We start from the raw sequence: 11,418 nt of genomic DNA on the forward strand, positions 1-11,418 counted from the left end.
AAGCATACGAAGCCACCTCGGGACCATTGTGGCAATCATAAATCCCTACGAAAGTTACTCGGGAGCCAAGCTCTACATGATTGAACTCAAGTTGGGGTCCAGGTCGAGTTATCACGTAAGCATAGCAGTACAACCCACCGAAATATTGTTCCAACTGTCTACTCCATATAAGTGGGTTGTTCTGCTCCGTGAAATTGTCTTTGACTCTGTTGCATAACTTTCTGATGAACATTTCGAAGGGAGCAGGTTTTTTAAGGAGAGTATGAGAATGAGAGTGTGGTTTGAAGCTGAGAGAGAATGAGAGTAAAAATAGGGAGGCACCTTTTAGGGTCGGAGATTGGATATTGCCTTTTTGAATCTTGACACATTATGTCTTTTCTTTCCTTGCAAAAATCCATGTCACGTGTCTCACTCCCTGGACTCCCCTGTAATCATTATATTTATTTTTTTTCCTTTCAAGTTAAATATAAATATATAATTAATAATATTTGTGTGTTAATGTTAGCTATCTTAGTAAATAAATGATATTATTAACATTATGTAGATGATTGTTAGATTTACATGCATATATATGTTTAAAACGTTAGCTAGTTTACATTATAATAATAATAATAATAATAATAATAATAATAATTTGGTGGTGAATAATAATTAGTATTATATTTGTTATAACATAATTGGATTTATTTTATAGATTTACTAATTGTATTTATTAGTAGAATACGTAATTGGAATTTAGTTTGTTAGTTGAAATTCTTGATAACAACTAATTTGGAATTTCTTGGTAGTTTTTATTTAGTGTTAGTGTCATAATGAATTAATTAAACAATGTTAATAAATAAATTAATAGAGGTTAGTTTGTAGATGGTTTGATTAATTGTTTTAAATTATATGCAAATATAAATTAGAATTTTTGGTTTAATGTATAAACTATACTTATAATAGAATAGATAGAAATTTGAACAAATTATTGTCATAATCTAAATAATTAAATTATTATAGATAATTATTAATTAGGGTCTTTGTTAAAATATAATTAACCGTTACGTTAGATACCGAAATTCATATTTCGCTGCTAGTTATAATTAAAATCAAGCAATTCATGAATCAAGTATATGTGTTGTGATAAAAGGGAAGTTCTTTCTCTTAATTAACTCACAATTTGAAGGCAAACATTAAAACAGTTTGATTTGAACTGAGAAGGAAATAGCAATTACATAAGCAAAATTTAGACAATAGAAATAAGGACCAATAAGATAAAAAATGAAAAGTGAAAATCTCTCTCCACCTTCTTAAGGCATTAACTCATCTACAGCTGCGAACCTTAAATTTTGATTGGCTTCACTGAATGCTTGCACAGATACCTTTGGTATTGCCTCGTTCCTCCGGATTAATTTTTTAGAATTTAAAAAAAACTACTACGGCTGTCATATCATCGTGGACCTCATTTCGATTATTTGTATTGTTTCGATGATTGATGTATGCGTAGCGATTAATTCTCGCTGCCACCTTTTGTGCCTCCATCAGTATACGTGCAATCCCCGTTTTCGGATGAGTTTGGACGATTTTCGTCGCTTCTTCATTGAACAAAAAGTCCCAAAGGCCATTTGAAGCAATTATGACAAATTTTGCTGGCTTGCTAAGGAGTCTACCTGTCTGTGTTGGGATTTGCACTTTAACAGTAAGGTAAGGCCTACTCGTTGGTCCTAGAATATGAAAACGCACTAAATCGGTAGCTTGAACTACACAATTATCATACTTGAGATACGCATCCCCTAAAAATTTAGTAACCTGAAATGATATGAATAAGATACAAGAAAATAAAATTGCAACTAAAAAATAAAACAATACTACACGACTATATGTTATTATTTCCTATTTATGATACTGTTACTTTAACTTTGCCTTTGACCAAATAGACTCCGGAATCATCCGCAGTAAATGCATGCGCCTCAGGATGTTAGCGTTGAAAATGAAATCTTGCAGGTTCATTGTAACAGATTTGCTACCATACTTACGTCCAAGAACGCATTTTTCGTCACCAAGAATTCTAACATAAAGTAAGTCCTTGTATTTTAAAACAATCAAGTAACATGATCCAACAGTGGCAAACTTTTGGGTTATATCCTCCCTTGAAAGCGCTATAATTTGGTTCTCCATGGTATCTACTGCTTGAGTTATCTTTTCTTCATCGACTATTCGTTCCATTCAAATGTTATCTCCTCATAAAATAAAATCACCCCAAAAATAAGATAGAAAACACAAGAACAGCAACCAAATAAAATTAAATAATCACTTATTTACCAATTAAATGATAAAAAAGATTCTCATAAGCATGCGAAGCCACCTCGGGACCATTGTGGCCATCATAAATCCCTACGAAAGTTGCTCTGGAGCCAAGCTCTAGATGACTGAACTCAAGTTGGCATCTAGGTCGAGCTCTCATGCAAGCATAGGAGTACGATCCACCGAAATGTCGTTCCAACTCACTACTCCATATAGGCGGGTCGTTTCGCTCCGTGAAAATGTCTTCGACTATGTTGCATAACTTTCTGATGAACATTTCGAAAGGAGCAGGTTTTTTCAGGAGAGTATGAGAATGAGAGTGTTGTTTGAAGCTGAGAGAGAATGAGAGTTTTACCTTTTAGGGCCGGAAATTGGATATTGCCTTCTTGAATCTTGACACAAATTGTGTCTTTTCTTTTCTTGCAAAAATACATGTCACGTGTCTCACTCCCTGCCTGCAATCATTATATTTAATTTTTTTCCTTCCAAGTTAAATATAAATATAAAAATAATAATATTTGGGCGTTAATGTTAGCTATCTTAGTAAATAAATGATAATATTAAAATTATGTAGATGATTGTTAGCTTTACATGCATATATATATATATATATATATATATATATATATAACGTTAGCTAGTTTACATAATAATAATAATAATAATAATAATAATAATAATAATAATAATAATAATTTGGTGGTGAATAATAATTAGTATTATATTTGTTATGACATAATTAGATTTATTTTATAGATTTACTAATTATATTTATTAGTAGAATACGTAATTGGAATTTAGTTTGTTAGTTGAAATTCTTGATAACAACTGATTTTGGATTTCTTGGTAGTTTTTATTTAGTGTTAGTGTCATAATGAATTAGTCATAATCTATATAATTAAATTATTAGAGATAATTATTAATTAGGGCCTTTGTTAAAATATAATTAACTGTTATGTTAGATACCAGAATTCATATTTCGCTGCTAATTATAATTAAAATCAAGCAATTCATGAATCAAGTATATATGTTGTTATAAAAGTGAAGTTTTTTTCTCCTAATTAACTTACAATTTGAAGGCAAACATTAAAATAATTTGATTTAAACTGAGAAAGAAATAGCAATTTCATAAGCAAAACTTAGACAGTAGAAATAAGAACCAACAAGATAAAAAATGTAAAGTGAAAACCCCTTTTAAGGGTGGCAACGGATAGGATAGGGTAGGGTTTGAAGCCAACCCTAACCCTACCCGCGGGTTGAGATTTTTATATAAACTCAACCCTACCCTACCCGTGGGTTGAGAATATCCCAACCCTAACCCTACCCGCTCTCAACCCGCGGGTAATCGACACTACCCGCGGGTTATAAAAAAGATGCAAAGTTATTATATAATTTCATGATAATTTAAAATAGAATTGACTTTTATCTAAAAAAAATATTAAATTATCAATTAATTATCTTTTTTTAGTGGCTAAGGATCTTTTACATTTAGTGAGAGATCTTTGGTTCAACATCCACTTGAAACATATTTTTATATAAATATATATCATATACACATATAGGGTGCGGGTTGGTCAGGTAGGGTTGAGAATCTAACCCGCACCCTACCCGACCCGCACGAGAATCTAACCCGCACCATACCCTACCCGCTGCGGATCGGGTTGGGTACCCACGGGTAGGGTACATGTTGCCACCTCTAACCCCTTTTCACTCTCTTAAAGCATTAATTCATCTACAGCTGCGAACCTTGAATTTTGATTGACTTCACTGAATGCTCGCACAGATACCTTTGGTATTGCCTCGTTCCTCCTGACTAATTTTTTAGAATTTAGAAAAACTACTACGACTGTCATATCATCGTCGACCTCATTTCGATTATTTGTAGTGTTTCGAAGATTGATGTATGCGTAACAATTAATTCTCGCTGCCACCTTTTGTGCTTCTCCTAGATCAGTATACGTGCAATCTCCTCTTTCGGATGAGTTTGGATGATTATTGTCGCTTCTTCATTGGACAAAAAGTCCCAAAGGCCATTTGATGCAATTATGACAAGTTTTGCTGGCCTGCTAAGGAGTCTACCTATTTGTGTTGGGCTTTGCACTTCAGCAATAAGGTAAGGCCTACGCATTGGTCTTGGAATATGAAAACGCACTAAATCGGGAGCTTGAACTGCACAATCATCATTCTTGAGATATGTATTCCTAAAAGATTTAGTGACCTGAAATAATATGAATAAGATACAAGAAAATAAAATTGCAACTAAAAAATAAAATAATGCTACACGAATATATGTTATTATTTTCAATTTATGATATTGTTACCTTAACTTGCCTTTGACAAAGACTTCGGAATCATCCGCAGTAAATGCATGCGCCTCAAGATGTTGGCGTTGAAAATGAAATCTTGCAGGTTCATCTTGAAGATTATCAACATCGTTAACTTGGTCCGTAACAAATGTGCTACCATACTTATGTCCAAGAATGCATTTTTCGTCACCAACATTTCTAACATAAAGTAGGTCCCTGTATATTAAAACAATCAAGCAACTTGATCCAACAGTGGCAAACTTTTGGGTTATATCCTCCCTTGAAAGCGCTATAATTTGGTTCTCCATGACATCTACTGCTTGTGAAATCTTCTCTTCATCGATTATTCGCTTCCTTAAAATGTTATCTGCTCATAAAATAAATCACCCCAAAAACAAGATAGAAAACACAAGAACAGCAACCAAATGAAAATAAATAATCACTTATTTTCTAATTAAATGATCAAAAAGGTTCTCATAAGCATACGAAGCCACCTCGAGACCATTGTGGCCATCATAAATCCCTACAAAAGTTACTCTAGAGCCAAGCTCTATATGACTGAACTCAAGTTGGGGTCGAGGTCGAACTCTCACGTAAGCATAGGAGTACGACCTACCGAAATGTCGTTCCAACTCTATACTCCATATAAGCGGGTCGTTCCGCTCTGTGAAAATGTCTTCGACTCTGTTGCATAACTTTCTGATGAACATTTCGAAGGGAGCAGGTTTTTTAAGGAGAGTATGAGAATGAGAGTGTGGTTTGAAGCTGAGAGAGAATGAGAGTAAATATAGGGAATCATCTTTTAGGGCCGGAGGTTGGATATTGCCTTCTTGAATCTTGACACAGTATGCATCTTTTCTTTCCTTGCAAAAGTGCATGTCACGTGTCTCATTCCCCGGACTCCCTGCAATTATTATATTTAATTTTTTTCCTTTCAAGTTAAATATAAATATATAATTAATAATATTTGTGCGTTAATGTTAGCTATCTTAGTAAATAAATGATAATATTAACATTATGTAGATGATTGTTAGATTTAATGCATATATATGTTTATAACATTAGCTAGTTTAAATAATAATAATAATAATAATAATAATAATAATAATAATTTGGTGATGAATAATAGTTAGTATTATATTTGTTATGACATAATTAGATTTAGTGCATGTTTGGGCGCCATTATTTTGTTAAAAAAAGATCTTTTTTCAATGAAAAAAGATCTTTTTTTATTTTTTAACGTGTTTGGCAAATTTCTAGTAGTAAAAGTAAAAGCACTAGTAAAATCAAAAAAAGATCTTTTTTGAGAAGCTGTAATTTACATCTTTTTTTAAAAGATCTTTTTTCCTTAAAAAAAAGATATTTTTCATGTAATAAATAAACAAAAAAGTACTTTTATATTGTTATACCCAAACATAATTGATAGATAAAAAGACCTTTTTACATGAGATATCCAAACATAAAATTACTTTTACTTCTCTATAAGATCTTTTAAAAAAAGATTACTCGAAAAAAGATCTTTTCTTAGAAGCTCACCCAAACAAGCCCTTATTTTATAGATTTACTAATTGTATTTATTAGTAGAATACGTAATTAGAATTTAGTTTGTTAGTTGAAATTCTTGATAACAATTGATTTTGGATTTCTAGGTAGTTTTTATTTAGTGTTAGTGTCATAATGAATTAATTAAACAATGTTAATAAATAAATTAGTAGAGGTTAGTTTGTGGATGATTTGATTAATTGTTTTAAATTATAAGCAAAAATAAATTACAATTTTTGGTTTAATGTATAAATTATACTTATAATAGAATAGATAGCAATTTGAACAAATTATTGAAATAATCTAAAAAATTAAATTATTAGAGATAATTATTAATTAGAGTCTTTGTTAAAATATAATTAACCGTTGCTTCTAGTTATAATTAAAATCAAGCAATTCATGAATTAAGTATATATGTTGTGATAAGAGTGAAGTTCTTTTTCCTAATTAACTCACAATTTAAAGACAATCATTAAAATAGTTTGATTTAAACTGGGAAATAAATAGCTATTCTATAAGCAAAGTTTAGACAGTAGAAATAAGAACTAACAAGAAAAAAAAATAAAAGGTGAAAACCCCTTTGGACTCTCTTAAGGCATTAACTCATTTACAACTGCGATCGTTGAATTTTGATTGACTTCACTGAATGCTCGTACAGATACCTTTGTTATTGCCACGTTTCTCCTGACTAATTTTTTAGAATTTAGAAAAACTACTACGACTATCAAATCAATCGTGGACCTCATTTTGATTATTTGTATTGTTTCGAAGATTGATGTATGCGTAACGATTAATTCTCGCTTTCACCTTTTGTGCCTCCTGGATCAGTATACGTGCAATCCCTTCTTTCGGATGAGTTTGGACGATTATCGTCGCTTCTTCATTGGACAAAAAGTCCCAAAGGCCATTTGAAGCTATTATGACAAATTTTGCCGGCTTGCTAAGGAGTCTACATGTTTGTGTTGGGCTTTGCACTTCAGCAGTAAGGTAAGGCCTACTCGTTGGTCCTGGAATATGAAAACGCACTAAATCGGGAGTTTGAACTGCACAATCATCATACTTGAGATATGCATCTCCTAAAGATTTAGTGACCTGAAATGATATGAATAAGATACAAGAAAATAAAATTACAACTAAAAAATAAAACAATGCTACACGACTATATATTATTATTTTCTATTTATGATACTGTTACCTTAACTTTGCCTTTGACCAAAAAGACTCCGGAATCATCCGCAGTAAATGCATGTGCCTCAGGATGTTGGCGTTGAAAATGAAATCTTGCAGGTTCGTCTTGATGATTATCAACATCATTAACTTGGTTCGTAACAAATGTGCTACCATACTTACGTCTAAGAACTCATTTTCGTCACCAAGATTTCTAACATAAAGTAGGTCCCTGTATATTAAAACAATCAAGTAACATGATCCAAAAATGGCAAACTTTTGGGTTATATCCTCCCTTGAAAGCGCTATAATTTGGTTCTCCATGGCATCTACTGCTTGAGTCATCTTCTCTTCATCGATTATTCGCTCCCTTAAAATGTTATCTGCTCATAAAATAAAATCACTCCCAAAACAAGATAGAAAATAAAATCACTCCCAAAACAAGATAAAAAACAAAAGAACAGCAACCAAATGAAAATAAATAATCACTTATTTTTCAATTAAAGGATCAAAAAGGTTTTCATAAGCATGCGAAGCCACCTTGGGACCATTGTGGCCATCATAAATCCCTACGAAAGTTGCTCTAGAGCCAAGCTCTACATGACTGAACTCAAGTTGGGGTCCAGGTCGAGCTCTCATGCAAGCATAGGAGTACGACCCACCGAAATGTCGTTCCAACTCTCTACTCCATATAAGCGGGTCGTTCCGCTCTTTGAAAATGTCTTCAACTCTGTTGAATAACTTTCTGATGAACATTTTGAAAGGAGCAGGTTTTTTCAGGAGAGTATGAGAATGAGAGTGTGGTTTGAAGTTGAGAGAGAATGAGAGTAAATATAGGGAAGCACGTTTTAGGGTCGGGAATTGGATATTACCTTCTTGAATCCTGACACACAGTATGCGTGTTTTCTTTTCTTGCAAAAATGCATGTCACGTGTCTCACTCCCTGGACTCCCTGCAATCATTATATTTAATTTTTTTCCTTTCAAGTTAAATATAAATATAAAAATAATAATATTTGTGTGTTAATGTTAGCTATTTTAGTAAATAAATGATAATATTTACATTATGTAGATGATTGTTAGCTTTACATGCATATATATGTTTATAACGTTAGCTAGTTTACATTATTATGATAATAATAATAATAATAATGAGGATAGTTTGTGTTACGGTGGGTAACCGGAGATGAATGAAATAGATAGCGTAGGTTGGCCCAATCTTCCGCGGATGGTAGACTCCGAGCTGGTTTGCACGCTGGAACCTCCTTCCGACTTGTATGCGTGAGTGAATGGGGGGTGGTACCTGCAAAGACACTCCGATGCCTAAGTTAGCAAGGGTGTTAGCAGGTCTAGAGAGTATTGGGCTTAGAGATACCTGAGGGTGTCAGTGTATTTATAGTGGTGAGCCAATAACCACCGTTGGAGTAGTGCCGTATCTTTAGGGTGTTAACCGTCCCATTATCTTAGGGAGGTTAAGATATGGCTTTATGAAGCGGTTAGAGAGATTTTAGGGGCGGTTACTCATTTGAATGAGTGTTTATCTGCCAGCTAATCTCATGTCCGACTTCTTTAGAGTAAGTCGTGGTTGATACCGATTTCTTATGTGAAGGTCGGTACTTAGCTAGGCTTAATCCTTTGGACTAGGCCTTTTATTTGGACCTGGGCCTTTGTTATTGGGCCAGGGTATGAACAGTGCCCCTACTTGAGCCCAAGGTCTCTTTAGGGCTTGGGTTCAAGTATTTAACTCGGGTTCATAGCCGACTTTCTTGGAAAAAACACGGGTTTTTAAACTGACGTGATCTTCGCGACCTTTTGTTTCTGACAGTTACGTCTATTCAAGCGTCGTGTCCGTTAGGGATGCACTTAGGGATTGATGGCTTTGGTAACGGTGCACTCTCATTAATGACTGCTCCGCTTTTACCATTATGCCCCTTAACATGTTTATAAATACTTTCCCTCTCTTTCATTTTTCCGTTTCCACAATCTTTCAAACTTCTTCTTTCCTTGTTCGTGCTGCATTCTTGCGCTTGGAGACTTCTGTTTCTTCCAACCTTCACTTTTCGGATAAAGGTTAGCTTTGCTTCTTTTACGTCATGCCTTGTGTTTGCATGCTTTTGTTTTGTGGGTAGGTAGGTTGGTCTGTAGATTTTGGCTTCGTATCCCCTCCCTTTAGGGACCGTATTTTTTGATTTTTCTTTTCTTTTTTCTTTTTGTAGGTTTCTGTCACCTTTCATAAAAAAAGAAAATGGCTTCTGTAGATGTTCTTTCTCAGTGGGTTGATGTCACAGTCCTAGGGGAGGAACCCTTGGTCGACGCTGAGTTTATTACTCATCTTCGTACTCACCACAGGCTTTGTACTTCGGAGGAGGACGAGCCAAAATATGAGTTGATAACCTCGGGTCCGGAAGACCGGGTTTGTTTTGGGAGGGCCAATGAGGCGGCCCCTCATTTTTTCCTTATGTATGAATGTATGATCACCCGTTTGGGTGTTTTTCTTCCTTTTTCGGATTTTGAAATATCTGTTTTGCACCACTGTCGAGTTGCCCCTACCCAACTTCACCCCAATTCTTGGGGTTTTCTGAAAATTTATCAGTTTGTTAGTCACGCTTTGGACTTTCCGACCTCTTTGAGGATTTTCTTCTTTCTCTTTCACATGACTAAGCCCTTTAGTGGGCTAAATAACAAACAACAGTGGGTGTCTTTCTGAGCCATACAAGGTCGGAGAATTTTCACCCTTTTTGACGAATCCTTTCATGACTTCAAAAATTACTTTTTCAAAGTGCAAGCCGTAGAGGGTCACCACCCCTTTTTCCTGGATGAGCATTCTTCCCCTCGCTTTCCCCTTTATTGGCTGGAGGCCTCCCCTTGTGAGAAGTATGGTCTAGATGACCTGGACGAGGTGGAGGCGACCGTTGTGGGGTTTTTCTGAGAAGCGTAGGGGAGAGCCCCATACTTGGACACTAGGAAATTCCTCCAGGGGACGCCGACCTTTGTTCGGTCGCAACTAGGTAGTAAATGCATTTCCTATTTCCGACTTGTTTCTGTCGACTTGAGGTTTGCCGACTTGTAAATTTTGCTAATTATTTCTTTTGCAGATATGGCAAGGAAGAATGCTCAGGAATCTTACCAGAGAGTTCAGGAGGCTAAGGCAAAGTCTCGGACCAGGGCCGGTGGTGCCAGGGCAATCGTCTCTCCTCCTCCTCCTCCTCCTCCTCCTCAGAGCATGGGGACTCCCTCTCAACCCATTGTGATTTCTTCTTCCAGCTTGTCCCGACCACTTCCTTCTGCCCGACTTCTTCCTGAGCCAGAGAAGAAGAAGCGTAAGACTTTAGAGTCTGGCTCTTTTTTTGATGGTGGGGTTAAGGCGGATGCTCTTGCATTCGTCCGAAAGAACATCTATCCTCATATAAGTATGGATGATGTTTCTGTTCGAAACCACCTCACCATTCTGGCTGAGGAGAGTTTTCGGGCGGCGGGTGTTTGTGGCAAGCTTTTGGATATCTTTGAGAAGACTCCCCTCAGCTCTTTGGGGGTAACCTCAAAGGTTGAGGAGTTGGAGGGGAGGCTTCTTGCTTACCAGGATCATGAGAGGGAGTTGAAGGAGGAGGTAGCTAAACTGAGGGCGGAGAGAGATAGCCTTCGGGAGAAGGAGAGCAAGCTGCGGGCCCAATGCAATATGGAGGCGAGTTTGAGGAAGACAGCACAGGAGAGTTATCAGAGTTTGTTTCAAGATCTTGTGTCTGTGAAGAAGGATTTGCTGAATTCTCGGAATGCGTACGCCGATTTGGAGGACTCTATCGCTGATGGTGCCGAGGAGTCTTGGAGGATTTTCCTGGAGCAAGTCAGAGTTATCGCTCCCGACTTGGATCTTTCTCCTTTACATCCTGATAAAGTGGTCATTGATGGTGCTATCGTGGATCCTCCTGTCCCCGTGGTTGTTTCCGAGTCAGAATTGAAGACTCGGGGGTAGAGGATCATTGAGTCCCCTCCTCGTTCTGCGGACGTTCCGAGTTCTTCAGTTATTCCTCCGACTTCCTCTTCATCTCCTGTGGGTGCTTCTCTTCCTGGTCCCGGTGGCGCTCCTCCTGATTCTGGTAGTGGTGATCCGTCTACTCTTC

The 11,418-nt window shown here is 36.0% G+C and overlaps 1 protein-coding gene across 1 annotated transcript; it reads right to left on the reverse strand.

Moving 5' to 3' along the window:
- Positions 1 to 6,863: 6,863 nt before the first annotated feature.
- Positions 6,864 to 8,057, reverse strand: LOC112805803 (probable protein phosphatase 2C 43). The gene is made up of 4 exons (XM_025848133.1): positions 7,850 to 8,057; positions 7,579 to 7,684; positions 7,330 to 7,486; positions 6,864 to 7,226 (listed from the first exon to the last, which is right to left on the reverse strand). The coding sequence occupies exons 1-4, from the start codon at positions 8,055 to 8,057 to the stop codon at positions 6,864 to 6,866; spliced, it is 834 nt and encodes a 277-aa protein (XP_025703918.1).
- Between the last annotated feature and the right edge of the window lie 3,361 nt (positions 8,058 to 11,418).

This window comes from Arachis hypogaea, chromosome 6, assembly GCF_003086295.3.
Source record: "Arachis hypogaea cultivar Tifrunner chromosome 6, arahy.Tifrunner.gnm2.J5K5, whole genome shotgun sequence".
Classification (NCBI taxonomy): Eukaryota; Viridiplantae; Streptophyta; class Magnoliopsida; order Fabales; family Fabaceae; genus Arachis; species Arachis hypogaea.

Coding starts and splice junctions, on each gene's coding strand:
- LOC112805803 (XM_025848133.1), bottom strand. CDS start 8,057: ATGTTCATCAGAAAGTTATTCAACAGAGTTGAAGACATTTTCAAAGAG. Junction 7,685..7,849: donor GATTTATGATGGCCACAATG/GTCCCAAGGTGG, acceptor TTTTATGAGCAG/ATAACATTTTAAGGGAGCGA. Junction 7,227..7,329: donor TGGTCAAAGGCAAAGTTAAG/GTAACAGTATCA, acceptor ATATCATTTCAG/GTCACTAAATCTTTAGGAGA.